A 15,376-nucleotide genomic window follows, 5' to 3' on the forward strand; every position below is an offset into this window, starting at 1 on the left:
ACCTAACCTAAATCCATCTGTTTTCTATTTTTGTCCACAGCAGCGTCCGTGTTGAGCTTAAGATACCCCGACGGTGGCTTATCCAATTCTGGACTGGAGGAGTTCTGACATTGGAAAGGCTAGATAAACTCTCAAAGGTGGTTGGCCAGTCTGCTAAGAAGAACTTGGCTCTCTCCTCAAGGCTCTTGCTCGATGTACATTTGTGGTTCCAAAGATTGTTATTTCTTGCCAACCAAATTTTCCAGCATATAAAAAACAACAAATAACACTGATCCTTATCTAAAGAGCCAAGCTGATGATCGGCCCACTGTGCAAATGAAGTGAAGGGGTTGGTATTGACTGGTAAACCACTGATATTCCAGCACTCCATCGCAAACGCACAAGCGATGAAAAGGTGAGTAGTGGATTCCTTAGCAGAATGACACAAAGGGTACTCCGGTTGGCAGTTGACACGTCTGGCTCGCAATTCGCAAATAATCCGCAGTAGGAAGAACACCTGAGTAAGGTTGCCAAAGAAAAACTCTAATCTTCCTGGGTAAGTTTAGCTTCCACAAGCAAGCCTATTTCTTTTTATGGTGGGGGATCAAACTAAGTAGAGATTGCCTTGTAGCACCCCTTGACAGTGAAGACTCCTCTCTGGTCATCATTCTAAATTAGCCTATCATTTCTCCTAGTTAGAGGTAGGGGGATGCTTAAAATCAGATTTGCATCTCGTTCATTAAAAATTTCACGAATAATGCTAGCATCCCAACTAGAATTACCCTCCATGAATAAAGCAGACATTGGTGCATCTTGAAGTAGGGGAAAAGGAGGAGTATGAACCTTAGGATCAATTTGGCTTGGCAGCCTTTTATCACTCTATATTTGAACCAAGGAGCTGTCCCCAATTCTCCACCTACAGTGATCATGGATGATGTCCTGTGTTTCCATGATGCTACTCCATATAAAAGATGGGCTGCCACCTTTCTTAGCATCCAACAGAGAGCAATTTGGAAAGTACTTGGCTTTGAACACTCTTACTACAAGAGAAGATGGATTCTGTAACAATATCCACGTCTATTTAAAAGTCATAGCCAAGTTTAAGTCCCTAAGATTCCTAAAATTAAGCCCGCCCCAGTCCTTTAGGTGGGTAAGATGTTCCCACTTCTTCCAGTTAATACCACGACTACCATCACGAATGCCCCTCTACCAGAATGAGTTCATAGCCCTTTCAATTTCCTTAATAAGCTCATTGGGAAGAAGAAAAAGGCTCATGGCATGCAATGGGATTGCTTGAATGACGTTCTTGAGTAACACCTCCCTGCCAACTCTAGAAAGGAACCTGTTGGTCCATCCTTTCATTTTCTTAATAATGCGATCCTTAATGAAATTGAGGATGTTTCTTTTGTTCCTACCAATAATTGAGGGGAGCCCAAGATAATTTCCTTCAGCATCTTCCGTGGTGACTTGCAAGATATTTTTTAGCAAAGTTTTTAAATCATTGTCCACATTAGCACGGAAGGTTGCTGTAGATTTCTCATAATTGATAATTTGGCCTAAAACCCTGCCATAGTTGTCCAAAATCTCCTTAAGAGCAGTAGCCTCCTGCTGGCTCGCTTTGATGAAAAAGAAACTATCATCCGCGAATAATAGCTGAGATATCTTTGGGCTGCCTTAGTAATCGCTATGCCATGTATCACTCCCCGGGTCTCCATATTACTGATCATAGCGCTTAAACCTTCATCTAACAAGATGAAATGATATGGGGAGAATGGATCCCCTTGTCGGAGCCCCCTGTTATGAATTATAGGGCCAATTTCCTCGCCTTCCTGAAGCACAGTGTAACAGACAGTAGAAACACATTGCATAACCAAATTGTCCCAAGTGTCAGTAAACCCCATTTTGAGCAGTAAGGCGTTGAGAAAAGACCATTCAACTCTATCATATGCTTTTGAGATATCCACCTTGACTGCTGCAAATCCTTCTTTCCCTTGAGTCTTCATCTTCAGAAAATGCTGAGTCTCAAATGCCAACATGATGCTATCTGTTATCAACCTACGAAGAACAAAAACACATTGATTCTCAGACACTAGGGAATCCATGAGCAACTTAAGGCGGTTTGCAATCACTTTGGAATGATGGTTATGTAGGTACGGTTGATTCCTTCCAGTAGAGTACTAGTTGCCGTGATAGTATTACAAAGCTGCACCAGATCGTTCCCAAGAATGTCCCAATATTCTCGAACCGGATTATAACCGTCAGGCCCCGAAGATTTATCCTGCTGCATGCTAAAGTCCGCTTGTTTAACCTCATCAAAACCCACACGACGAAGTAGAGCTTAGTTCTAGCCAGAGGATATCTTAGCACTTATAAATTGGTAACTGACTCTGTCTCCCCTAAGCTACACACAAGCAAAGAGATTCTGGAAATATGAAGAGATGAGGCTATGCAAATCCAGGCCCTTATACCTCTATTGTCTACTATCATCTTGGATTTCTAGATGCTATTATTCCGTCTTTTCCCTCTCACAACATTATGAAAAAACTTTGTATTTGCATCCCCTTCCATGTACCAAGAAACTTTTGCTCTTTGCCTCCAGTAATTTCTCTTTTGTTTCAAGGTGGCAAAAAATTTTTGTTGTGTTTCTCGGAAAGCCAAAATACTATGCTGATCATATTTCCCTTTCAAGATATCCATCTGTTTCCTTACTTTCCTATATCCTTCAATTTTTTAATTAAGATCCTTGGTGAGATCTTTCCCCCATCTCCATAAAGCCTTATTGCATCTGTCCAGTCTGGCTAAAAGATCATCCCCCATTCCTTCCACAGTTCCACATAGCCCAAATCAATTCTTTGTAGCTGCTCTCCTTAATCCATATATTCTCGAAGTGGAATCTCCTTATCTTGTGTCCTCTAACAGTGGGTAAGGGCAAGACGATAAGAGAAATATAGTTACTCGAGGGAACCACTTTAGAAAAAGCACGAGCCCTATCAAATTTCTTGAACCAGGGATCAAAAACCAAAATTTTATCTAGCTTTTCCTCAACCCAGATAGAAGTCCCCCTTCCCCTCTTCCAAGTGAACTGGTAACCACGAAAGGGTAGTTCGCGGAGGCCATTGCTCTCGACCGCATGACTGAAGCCTCTAAGTAACCAGTCAAGATGGGGGTGCGTACCTTTCTTCTCATGTTGATGTATTAGGTCATTAAAACCTCACATAAGCAACCATGGGAGCTCGCTTCTCGCCGCAAGATAAGTGAGGAGATTCCACGATTAAATTCTTCTTGACCTCTCAGGCATGCCGTAAAAGCAAGTAAAGTGCTACTTTATATCGCTACATTGGAGTTGGAGTTCGGTATCAATGTGGTTTTGGGAAAAACTAGTAACAGAGGTCATCAATTCTTCTTTCCATAAGAGGGCTAATCCACCCCCACGGCCCACTGGATCAATTGTGAAGCACCCATGCCAACCCAATATACTCCTAATACTTTACAGCTTATTTCTGTTTTCTAAGGTTTCCTTGAGATAAATTAAAACGGGCTTCCTCTTGTGGACGAGGTGCACTAACACTTGAACTGTTGCGGGGTTGCCCAATCCCCGACAGTTCCAAGATAAGAAACTCATTGATCTAGGCCGGTTTGGGAACCAGAACCCGCCTATAGCAAGTTTTTTGACCCAAGAGCCAATATTTCCCAAGAACTGGTCCTCATGGGCTCGTTCCTCGCTAGAACGATCCATTTTCCTTTTCCTTAAGTCAGCAAGGATCGACCCAATATTGGTATAAGGAATGCTTGAATTCAAAGTAGCGGTAAGCTGCATTAAATTACCTTCTTCTGCGTGCTCCTCTTTAATTGCCCTTGCAGTATGGTTTGTCATTAGCTGACCCTTACAACCTACTTGGTAATGCGTAGAGCCCTCCACTTTGGCGGATATATCCCCTTGCATGTGTTCTTAACTGGTGTGTGTGAAAGATGTGTCATGGTTTTCCTCTTTAGTCCTCCTCCTCGGTGGTTCAGGCAGCAGCCACTTTTGGTCAACATTCTAACGTGAGCATGGAAGATGTTTTTAAGTTATTTTACAGCCCAGAAGACTTAAGGCCAAAACTGAGCAGGAAATGAAGAAACCATGAAGCAGGAGCCTCCCACGCAGCCTCACATGCGTGTGGAGGGGCGTGGAATATTTCCAGTAGCTCCCCACGCCCTCCACCACGCGTGTGAAGTGATCGCGGGCAGCCCTAAAATTCTGCTGCAGAAATTGACTATCTTGCCCCTATTTTGCTCCCACTATATAAGGCTCATTATCCCAAGACCTAGGAGGAAGAGGAGGCACCCAATAATTTTAGATCTTAGTTTTCTTTTCCAAATTCTTCCCCTTTGGGGAGGAAGACAAATACTCCTCCTTAGATTAGAGTAGATTAGGATATGAAGAAGATGATGTAGATTTAAAGCTTCCTTTAGGTAACATACTTCTTTTATTATAAAGCTTGATCTTTTATATTCCTGCCTTGTTTATTTTGTTGTTAGTAATGTTTTATATGCTAGAGTAGTGTAGTTTGGGTGTGTGTGCCCTTGTTAACCTATTGGTTGATGCTTAGATTTTATCTTATGATCTTGAGTATTGTGGGAGTATGATTGATGTTTGTATGGATGATGTTGTTCAAACTTTGCTTCTATTTCCGGCCGGGATAGTTAGTGAACCGAGTGGAAGTGAGAGAGTGCGCGATAGCGGCTTCTCACGAGCCCAACTCATCTATATCTCCGCTCTTAGTCCAAAAGGACGAGATCCAAGAGGAGTGGTAGGCAAGGTGTTCGATAAAATGCCTCAACCGAATGAGGATTGAGAGTCTGAGTGTGACGCCACTCGATACTAATACTGTGACTCCCTAGTTCAATCCCGAAACGCAATTCCAAGCTACCTACGATAATCAATCCTTTGGCTTAGCATCGGCATGCATCCCCTTCTTTTACCTTTTGTATTTTCTATCTCATTTTACCTTCAAACCAACCATGAACAAAACCTCTCCCTACGATTCTTGCAACTCTTTTCTTTCGATCTCATAAATGCCAACACGTATTCGGTTCCCATTTGCCATCCTTGAGAGACACGACACTCGGGGAGTCTTGACTCTTCGTTTTAACACCCTTCACATCCACTCACACTAGAACTCACAACATCGCTCCGCCAATCAGTGGCTCTGAGCTCCGGTCCGTAGGGTCGGATAATCTCCTCAATTATCCCTTCGAACTAATTTTGGAAATCAATGTAAAATGCCACTCCCTTGGTAGGTTTGACTTTCATTTTCCTGTGAAGGGGCATTGTGACATCTAGGCGAACTCTAACCCTCATAAAAGGTTTCCAGAGGCCGTTCATGTTCACTGTCTGTTCCTTAATGAACTCCCCGACGAACGCACCAATAGCCTCCGCCATTCTCATGTTCTAGAGATTCATGGGTAAATTATAGGCCTGATGATAACTTTGATTCTTAACCCCTTTTTACCCCATACTTTAACCATTTTTGATAACAAAGTGCATTAGTTTGAGTGGAATCTATGATTTGTTTGTGTGGTTGGTGTTTCTAGATAAAATAGGTCACTCCGAGTCAATATGAGGCTTCTTTGAGCATAATGGAAGAACTTTGGAGGCCTAGATTTCACTCAAAGAGGATCGGAGCTGCGGAACGCGAAGCGGGAGGAAAGCTAAAAATTGAACACATGCGGCCTAGCATACGGCGGGATGTGCGGCCGCATGCCCCGCCGCAGATTTCGTCCAACCATCCGGCCTAGCATACTGCCGGATGCTAGGTTGGATGTCGCAGTCCCTGCATAGCATAAAAGCTATTTTTCTGCATTTTGTGGAGGAGTCGGAACCCTAGCTAGCTTAGAACGATTTTTCCTCATTTCCTTAGCACTTATTAGCGTAGATTAGCTCAGATTTACTCTTAGAAACTCTTGAGAGCATTGAATACAAGGATTTGACGTGGATCTCAACATCATTTCTCTTCCATTTAATACAAAAGTGGTCTATTTCTTCATCTCTTCCCTCCTTTACATTTATTGTTATTTAATGCCTTCTTTGCTTGATATTGCTATGTCTACTCTAGAAATGATTGAGTAGTCCCTTGTATGGGTTAGATTTGGTGTTTATTACTCTTATTGAAGCTATTTATGTGATTATTGCATAATGGGGATGAACACCCATTTAGAGTTCTTGAGTTTGAGTTGGGTTATTTGTTCTATCTTTCAATGATTAATGCGCAATGATTGTTGTTTGTCTTTAGAAAGTCTTCCATCTCAATGGGAATTGGATGGAAGATTTGAGCCTTCCCAATTTCAAACCCAATTTCCCTTCTATGGATATAGGGGTAGATTGGGACTTACAAAGCTTTTGTTCTTAAAGAATTTAGGTTGATACACCATGGAAATGGGGCAACCTTTGTTCTAATCCTTGTGGGAACTTGGATTCTTTACTGCTTGCCTCAAGAACCTAGGGTTATTGTTCATCCCCCAATCTAAGTGTTAAAAGCATCAATAGAGTAATACACCTAGTCTAACCAATCTCTTCCGATTAAATTTAATCCTAGAATTAATCTTGTTTTCCCTTTAATATCCAAAACACAAAAAATACTTTAGTTTTAATCCAAAAGTCAATTATGGTTTGCTTGGATCCTTATGGATTCCAAGACCTTAGTGCCTAGAGTCTAGGTAACGGCTTTCTACGTGCCATACACCCCAATCCTCGGTGGAACAACATTCATAACCCATTTTCATATCACCACTACACACTACATCACCTGCAACAAGAAGTCAGCATACTTGAGACATGCATCATAGGGTGATTCGTTAGGTTCAATGCGTTGAAGGAGCAGCAAGTTTTGTTCAAATGACGATGGCCCATCCTCAAGAACACGGTGAAGGTCAATCTCATGAAAAAAGTAGAAGATGAACAAGTTGTGTGTCACTTCTCTTGCCATCATGCCCCTACCGGGTCTCCATATGGAAGCCATAGTATCCCTCAAGAAGTTGAACATCATGGGTTTCTCAATGACAAGCTTACCGGAAAGAATGAACGGGGTGTCGATCATGGTATCATCCCCATTCTCTTCGTCAATCTGAAGCTCTGTCTCTTTAGGATCGCATAGGCGCAGTGACTTCTCTTAAATATGTGTATTTCTAGAATAAATTTATCATTCACTTGTTATTCATTTTGAGCATAAAATATATCAATTTTTTCATCTCATTATGAAGAATTTGAATTCACTTTAATCCGATTCAAATTAAAAGTGGACTATATATATATTTTTACCACAAAATAGCAACTCAAATGTGAAATTTCGGTTAAATTCACTTTAATCCGATTCAAATTAAAAGTGGACTATATATATATTTTTACCACAAAATAGCTACTCAAATGTGAAATTTCCAACGGAAAGTAGTATTTCTAGGGGTCTTTGGGAAGTTATAGCCTTATAGGTTTCGCTGGATTGTAGGCACCTCTATTGGGTGTCGATCGAACCATTGACCTTTGGTTAAGGATGTATGAGTTACTTCCACTCAACCACACCCTCCAGGTTTCTAATATTATATTATTAGTATAATATTATTGTTTTGATAAAAAAAAGTTACTTATCAATAAAAATATTTTGATAAATCAGTTTCTGACTATTTTTTTTTTTGAAATAAGTTCTGACTATTACATTTACTGACTCGAAAATTCTAATGTTTTTTGAATTATATACTATATTAATATTTCGTGAGATAAAATTAATCAAACTAAACTCATGTTTAATTAGTGACTTAGACCCATCCAACTTGAGCAAATGCTTTTTGGTGCTTTAATTAATTCAGTAATTATTTACTCAAATTACAAGATTTTTTTTTAATCAATCAATATAGTTCATAATTAATTATGAGACTGAAAAAACCAGCATAATTTTTTCAACTTGTTTTTGTGCTCTCAAAAATCAACCAAGCCATACTTACTTTTCCAATTGTCGAACATATATAAATATACCAAATAATAAATGAAGAATCTTATTATCATTTTAAATTTGTAATTGAGATTCGATACATGGAGTGTTATAATATAATAAATGTATAATATTAATTTAAACTTTTTTTGGACTACATATTTGACGGTAATAATGCTATCGGAATATGTTTAGAAAAATGAATCGTTTATCTCACTATAGTTTTAGTACAGAATATTTTGTGTGTCCCCCTTATTACAACATGGTCTACTATTTTATACTATAAAAAGGCTCTTCTGCTAAGTGTAACAGACTCATAATGTGCCGGGTAACAATGGTGCGGGCCGTTGGAGTAATGGTGGGGAGTTGCTGGAGTAGTTCTCTTGTTCAATGTGCTAGTGACCGTTTAACTTCCATGCGTCCGCCTGCTTACTTGTTGTTCCGGGTCGGTATTTACCCACTTCCTCTTGCACGCTCGGGGTTCGCTTGTGCGTAGTGAACCGACGTGGAATCGACCCTCTAGAATCACCCACCCCTTCTAACTGTTGTGATCACTCATCCTGGTGTGGTCCCATGGTGGATGACCCCTTGGCCCTTGGCTGTGGCCATCACCTCTGTTGGATAGTAACCTCTCTCTCCACGGTCCTAAGGTGGGCATAGAAACGACTGCTCGACGTCTGATAGAGCAGCTTACCTGAACTCCTTCACCTCGACCCTTCATCTCTCTTTCCCTGGAGCGAGGTTGAGTTTTAGGGCGATCGCTAGTAGCACGGGTTGCACCGCGGCATAGACGTTGGGTCCTCTTTCTTATCACTTCAACCTCCTGCGCGAATGCTTGGGGAACTTGACCTTGAATCCCTGCTACCAATTGGGTTAGAGTTACCGTTGCCTGCTGAATGACTCGGGCTGTCACTTGGGGATCTATAGGCGGTGCCTATGCCTTGGGCTCTTGTTGTCCTCCACCACGATTGTTGTTGAGCTGGTTACGGAAGTCACCTGAGTTTGTTTGCCAAGCGTCCATGTTAATATTACCATTGCTATTGATGGTCAGACCATTTGAACCATGGGAACCACTTAATCTAGATCATGCCATCGCTTCAAGCCCGTATATGAGAGAGAAAGACGTGTGTAAGCTTGCTTGAGAGTTTAACCCAGACTCTCAATGAAAGCACCAATAACGGTAATAATGCTACCGGAATATGTTTAGGAAAATGAATCGTTTATCTGATTATAATTTTAGTACAAAATGTTTTGCGTGCCCCCCTTATTACAACAGGGTCTACTATTTTATACTATATTCAACGACTCTTTTTCTGAGTGTAACAGACTCATAATGTGCCTGGTAATAATGTTGGGAGCCGTTGGAGTAATGGCGGGGAACCGATGGAGTAATTCCCCTCTTAAATGTGCTGGTGACTGTTTGACTTACATGCGTCCGCCTGCTTACTTGTGGTTTCGGGTTGGGTATTTATCCAATTACCCTGGCAACATCTCCTGTTATAAAATAATATGTACAATCTTACTTTTAAATTAAGAGTTAATACTAGCTGGGGTCCTCTGAGTATAGTGACACTATTGCATTTAGTCTTAAACTTTTAATTTAATCACCTGTGGTCTTTCAACTTTCAAATTCAATTATCCAGTCATTATCTTTTCATTAGTTTAAGGGCAAAGTTAGGAACATGACTGGTTAAAATTTGAATGTTGAAGACATGTAGGTTGGTAACTTGAAAGTTTAAGGATCATGAGTGATTAAATTGAAAGTTTAGGACTAAACGTGGGGGTACCACAGTACTCAGAGGATCCTAATTGGTATTAACTCATTAAATTATTTAACATTTTAGTTAAGATAGAACATATATCCTTTAAAAAAAATTAGAACATATATTTTTAAAAGTAATACTACACATATTTTCACTTTTTACTCCATTTTCTACTCTACACTTATATGACGTGTTTTGATCCATTCAAACAAAAATGAACCACAGTTTTTAAGAGTTAATATTGCCTCCACTGAGGCTCGAACCCACCATCTCCCGTATAAAAAGAAGGGTTTGATGCCACTGGACTACAAGGTCCTTGGCTCATTTTTCTATTTTTATTTCTGACTTCTCTCATACCTCATTGTAGAACACTTACATTATGGCTTTCCTCCACAAAGTAAAATTAATAGCGTACCATCATATCCATGTGCACACAATAATAATTAACACAAAAGTCAATATATAGTAATTGTGAAACATAGATTTGTATAGACACAAAGAAAGTGAGTTTACCATATATGCATCTGCTATATGCCAATTAGTATTGCAACAACAAATAGCTGTTTGCAGGCTTTAAGAAGAGATGGAATTTTTCCATTGGCTAAGCATATACAGGCATAGATGACCTATTGAATGCTTACCAGATTGGGTGAATTTATATATATATATATATATATATATATATATATATATGAATGCGACATTTAGCTAGGTCATGGACATATACATGGCCGGCGTTATTGGACACGATCGATAGACCTACTAAATTATCATTTTATAATTATGTGTGTATATTTATTTATTTAAATGCTCACAATGTTACGTTGTGGTCCTGGAAGTACTAGATGTATCCATTATTAATTCATAGCTACTAAAAATTAAAATATCTTTGATTTCTGTTTACTGTATGTGTGTGAGCATGTGTGTCGATATATGTATATAATATATTGCATGTTGTCAACACGTTTATTAGTATTTCATGGGTCTTTATGGAATTGAAACGTAATGAACCTCAAAGCCCAACGAGCTATGACAAAATAAAGGAGTTTAGTTCTTTACAAATAAAATCCTCTATTATAAAAAAAAAGTCAAGACACTTTTAGAAAATAAATTGCTAATATTTCTCCCACCCAAAAATTTTGTGCATTACAGGAGTAAAAACACTCTTCACAAGACAAACTCATTAGTGCGTGGTAAACCTTTCAGGCTCATTGATTTTATTCTTGAGGATTCACAAGTAGATGTATGGAATTCTTAGATTGATTTCCTTATACTAATATATATAAAATTGACCCATTAGTTTTTTAGCCATTGATCATCCTAGATAGATATATCAAATTAGTTCAAACTTATCACGAGAAACATATTTCACATTTGTTCATTATTATATATTCAAATGGAAAGTGTCATGTCAAAAAGAAGATTAGGAGGGGTGGATCGCATTACTCATATATATATATATATATATATATATATATATATATATATATATATATATATATATATATATGTATGTATGTATATATATATATGTATGTATGTATGTATGTATATATATATATGTATGTATATATATATATATGTATGTATGTATGTATTCTATATATATGTATGTATGTATATATATATATGTATGTATGTATGTATGTATATATATATATATGTATGTATATATATATATATGTATGTATGTATGTATTCTATTCAAATGTGATCGCGTCTTCCCGCGCTGTCGGTGCGGAATACACCACTATGTACACAAATATATACCAGTCAATGTTAGAAAATGCACCACAATAAAACACAAAAACACCAAAAATACACCACACCCCCAAAATAATGCATCATAATTCACCTGCCCCTAATGGTGCATTTCCTAACACTGTGTTATGTATATTTGCATACCTAGTGGTGTATATTTTGGTGATGCGTACCTAACGGTGCATATCTGTGTGGTGCATTTTCTAACATTGAGTGGTGTATATCTGTATACATAGTGGTGCAGCTGCACTGACCGTTGGGTGATAGAACTTGATGGCAAACATGGTGACGATGAAGATGAACTTGAGTTAGAGGAAGAAACAAATGACTCAAGTAGAGGTTCAGTAATAGGAGATAGTGATAATGGTACTGATAGTTAGTGCTTAGCTTAAATAGTAAATGGTATGTTATATTTATATATGTTATTTAACTTTATTATATTTTATTTTAGATGACACGAGGTGGTAGTACAACGGACGCATAAGAGGACGCGGACGAGGTATATCGGTTACACCTTCGAGTTCTAGCCCATCCTCGTCTGCACTACCTTCTCCTGTGGCACCTCCTCCTACTGTGGTGTCTCCACCTATTGTAGCACCTGTTTCTACTGGTTCACCAACTGACTTGCCAATTTCATCACCATCAGACTCTACTATTCCACCCACATCCTCATCAGTTGAAGGATCATCTATTGGTCCTAATTTGCCTATTGTTCATGTAGAGGATGGGAGGTAAAAATGTAGAAATGTTTTTGTTCATGTAGAGGATGGGAGGTAAAAATGTAGAAATGTTTTATTATGTTTAGAGGATGGGAGGTAAAAATGTAGAAATGTTTTATTATGTTTACATTTATGTGTATATTAATGTAGAAATGTTTTATTATGTTTACATTTATGTGTATATTAGTTTATCTTTATTCATTTCTTATATATGTACAGGTTGATACCATCTCATAAATGTTCAACTACAATGAAAAACATATTCATGCAAAGGATCTATCCTGAAGGGTATACTTGGAAGAATATACCTAATGAGTACAATGAATTATACTTTGAGGAATTTAAGGTAAATTCACGATATGATTTTGAAAATTGTGGTTAATTCTTGAAGTTAGACTGTTATTAAATTTCTGTCAATAACTTTGCCTTTGCATTTCTTTGTTTGAGGTGAATCTTTGTTTGGCCTTTGCATTTCTTTCAGTGCTTGCATGTGTTATCAAATGTNCTTTGTTTGGCCTTTGCATTTCTTTCAATGCTTGCATGTGTTATCAAATGTGTATATATATATATATATAAATTGTGATCTTTTTGTTAGTTTATAGACCAAATTTTGGAGGAAAGAGTTACACTTGAAAGAGGAATTGAGGATAAATTTAGTTGTGAATGGAGTTAAGGGAAACTTTCTGCTGTGGTTCTTTCTGTTGTTTATATTTCTTATCTTACTCTAGTTGGCCTCACTAATTTTTGTTTTAGTTTGTAGTCATTTATTCAGATTTTCAAAAACTATTAATAATATTTGTAAATCTTTCACATGTGGATTCTTACTTGTGGGTTCTTATTTGTTAAATATGACTGGTTATACTGTAATACGATATGACATGTAGTCATTAGATCACTTCTTATGTTGTAATCTTATATTTAATGAATTTGTAATGTTACAGAAATTTTACAAGTGGGATGCGTCTATTGACCGACATGTTCATAAAGCTTTTTTAGCACAAGCAGGCATACGGTATACAGATATGGTCTCAAAATTTAAGTCAAACCGAACTTCAACTTGGAAGCCAGCTTGTATACATGAAGATACATGGCGCATTTGGGAGGCATATTGGGATAGGCCTGACGTTAAAGCTAAATATGAGCAACATCGGAAGAATAGGATGAGTGAGGTGGCAAGACCCGGTACTGGATGTTCCCGACATACCGGAGGATCTAGATCTGCTATTGAGCACTATCACAAATTGGTAATACACTTAACTTAAAAATTTATTTTATATATATATATATATATATATATATATATATATATATATATATTGTTTACAAATTAAGCATCAATTTATTGTTTTTGTTTGTTTAATAGCGAGATGAACTTCAAAAGGAGCCTAATTTATTTGAGTGCTTTGAGCATATGCACAAAAAGAAGAATGATGCATTTGTTGATGAAAGGTCAAAGAAAATTGTTGTAAGTATAATGTAAAATAGATCAAATTATTATGTCTTTGTATACTTCTTTTATTTTGTATAAATTTGTAATTGTAGGAAGAAATACAAGCACGACATGATGCTGCAACGCAAGAGGTGGAAGGGTCAACTTAGCCACCAGTTATAAACATGTCACAGCTGGATGTGGATGTTGTTGGTGGGATAAAAAAACAGCGTATTTATGGCTTAGGAACCAAGGCATCCTCATTTATCAATGATAATAGTTGTAGTTCATCTGCTACTTCACAATTTCATCAAGATACAATGAAGGAGATGTTAGATACCATGCGGGTTGAGATGGAGGCTAAATTACAAGCTGAAAGAACACAAATGCAGGCTACATTACAAGCTGAAAGAATTCAAATGTAGACTCAAGTGGAAGTTCAAATGCAAGCTCAGATTGCAAGTTTGATGGATGAGTTGCGCCGCAACGGCATCATACCCAACACTTCTACGCCACAACCTCCAACTACTGAAGGACATTCTGTTAATTCAAATGACGAAGACTTGGGAGATGATTAGATTATGTTTTCTTAATATATTTGGCAAGTTCAATTATGTTTTTGGATGTTGTTGATGTTGTTTGACACTGTTTCTTAGTATTTTGGCAAACTCAGATTATGTTTTTGGATGTTGATGTTGTTTTGGAAGTTTCTTAATATTATGTTTGCTTAATATATTTGGCAAGCTCATATTATGTTTTTTAATATAATAGATTTAATGCAGGTACATGATATTAATTGTGGGTAATTTTATTTTTTTTTTAAAATTTTAGCGACGGATAATTCCGTCATTAAGTTCAAGCCAAATGAAATTCAATTCAAATAAATTAGCGACCATAGTATTCGTTGCTACATATAACGACGGAAAATAGCGACGGAAAGTTCTGACACTAATAATAGCGACGGAAGAATTCGTCGTTAATCCCTAACAAATTTTGACCAAATATCGTCGTAGAACGAAATTAGCGACGGACAAAGAGTTAGTATAGCGACGGAATTTCCGTCGCGAGGTTTACCGACGGAAATTGTCGTCGCTAGTCCCTCACAAATGTCATCGACGAATTGGTCGCTGGACGAACTTTAGCGACGGATTCTTTTCGTTTAGCGAGGGGAATATCCGTCGCAAATTTTAGCAACGGAAAAAAATTGTGTCGCAAAATTCTAGCGAGGAAGGTTTTTGTGACGGATGAAATCCATCGCTAAACGCTTTAGCGACGGAATTTCCTCATTTAGCGACGGAATTCGTCCGTCGCTATTCAGGCGTTTTTTTGTAGTGAGTATTGATCTGTACAATTTATTTTTTAAGAGTGGTTGAAACTTTGAATTGTATAGCTTAGATAATCTCTCTCGCGCGTAAACAAGGGGAATGCGGGGGTGGGGGGGGGTTGGTCGAGGGTGCAAATAAAATTTAAATGATTTTGAAAAGACTTGACTAATGTGCACTTAACCTAAAATTTTGTGGGTTTGAGTGCTCAAAAATAGTGATGCTACAACACTCCTAGCATCATCAGGAGGTAGCTTATCAATTTTAAAGAAATTCTACACTTTAGTGGTGTTGAGTGCTAAAAAATAGTGACGCTACAACATTCCTAACATCATTGAATTGGGAGGTAGCGTATCAATTTTAAGGAAATTCTAGTAATACTATCGGGAGGTAGCGAATCAATTTTAAGAAAATTGTGATTATGAAGGAATGAAATAAA

At 37.8% G+C, this 15,376-nt stretch overlaps 1 protein-coding gene across 1 annotated transcript; it reads left to right on the forward strand.

Annotated features, from left to right (window-relative positions):
- Window positions 1–9,312: 9,312 nt before the first annotated feature.
- LOC116001138 lies at window positions 9,313–13,785 on the forward strand. Its single transcript, XM_031241029.1, has 7 exons — window positions 9,313–9,407; window positions 11,712–11,842; window positions 12,063–12,198; window positions 12,406–12,532; window positions 13,128–13,430; window positions 13,550–13,651; window positions 13,729–13,785. The coding sequence occupies exons 1-7, from the start codon at window positions 9,313–9,315 to the stop codon at window positions 13,783–13,785; spliced, it is 951 nt and encodes a 316-aa protein (XP_031096889.1).
- Window positions 13,786–15,376: the final 1,591 nt, after the last annotated feature.

The sequence above is a fragment of the Ipomoea triloba genome, chromosome 13 (genome assembly GCF_003576645.1).
Source record: "Ipomoea triloba cultivar NCNSP0323 chromosome 13, ASM357664v1".
Taxonomy (NCBI): Eukaryota; Viridiplantae; Streptophyta; class Magnoliopsida; order Solanales; family Convolvulaceae; genus Ipomoea; species Ipomoea triloba.

Excerpts from the sequence above, each read along its gene's own strand:
- LOC116001138 (XM_031241029.1), top strand. The coding sequence starts at position 9,313 with ATGGCGGGGAACCGATGGAGTAATTCCCCTCTTAAATGTGCTGGTGAC. Across the intron at positions 11,843-12,062 it reads TAGTGATAATGGTACTGATA|CACCTGTTTCTACTGGTTCA; the intron begins GTTAGTGCTTAG and ends CACCTATTGTAG. Across the intron at positions 12,533-13,127 it reads TATACTTTGAGGAATTTAAG|AAATTTTACAAGTGGGATGC; the intron begins GTAAATTCACGA and ends GTAATGTTACAG.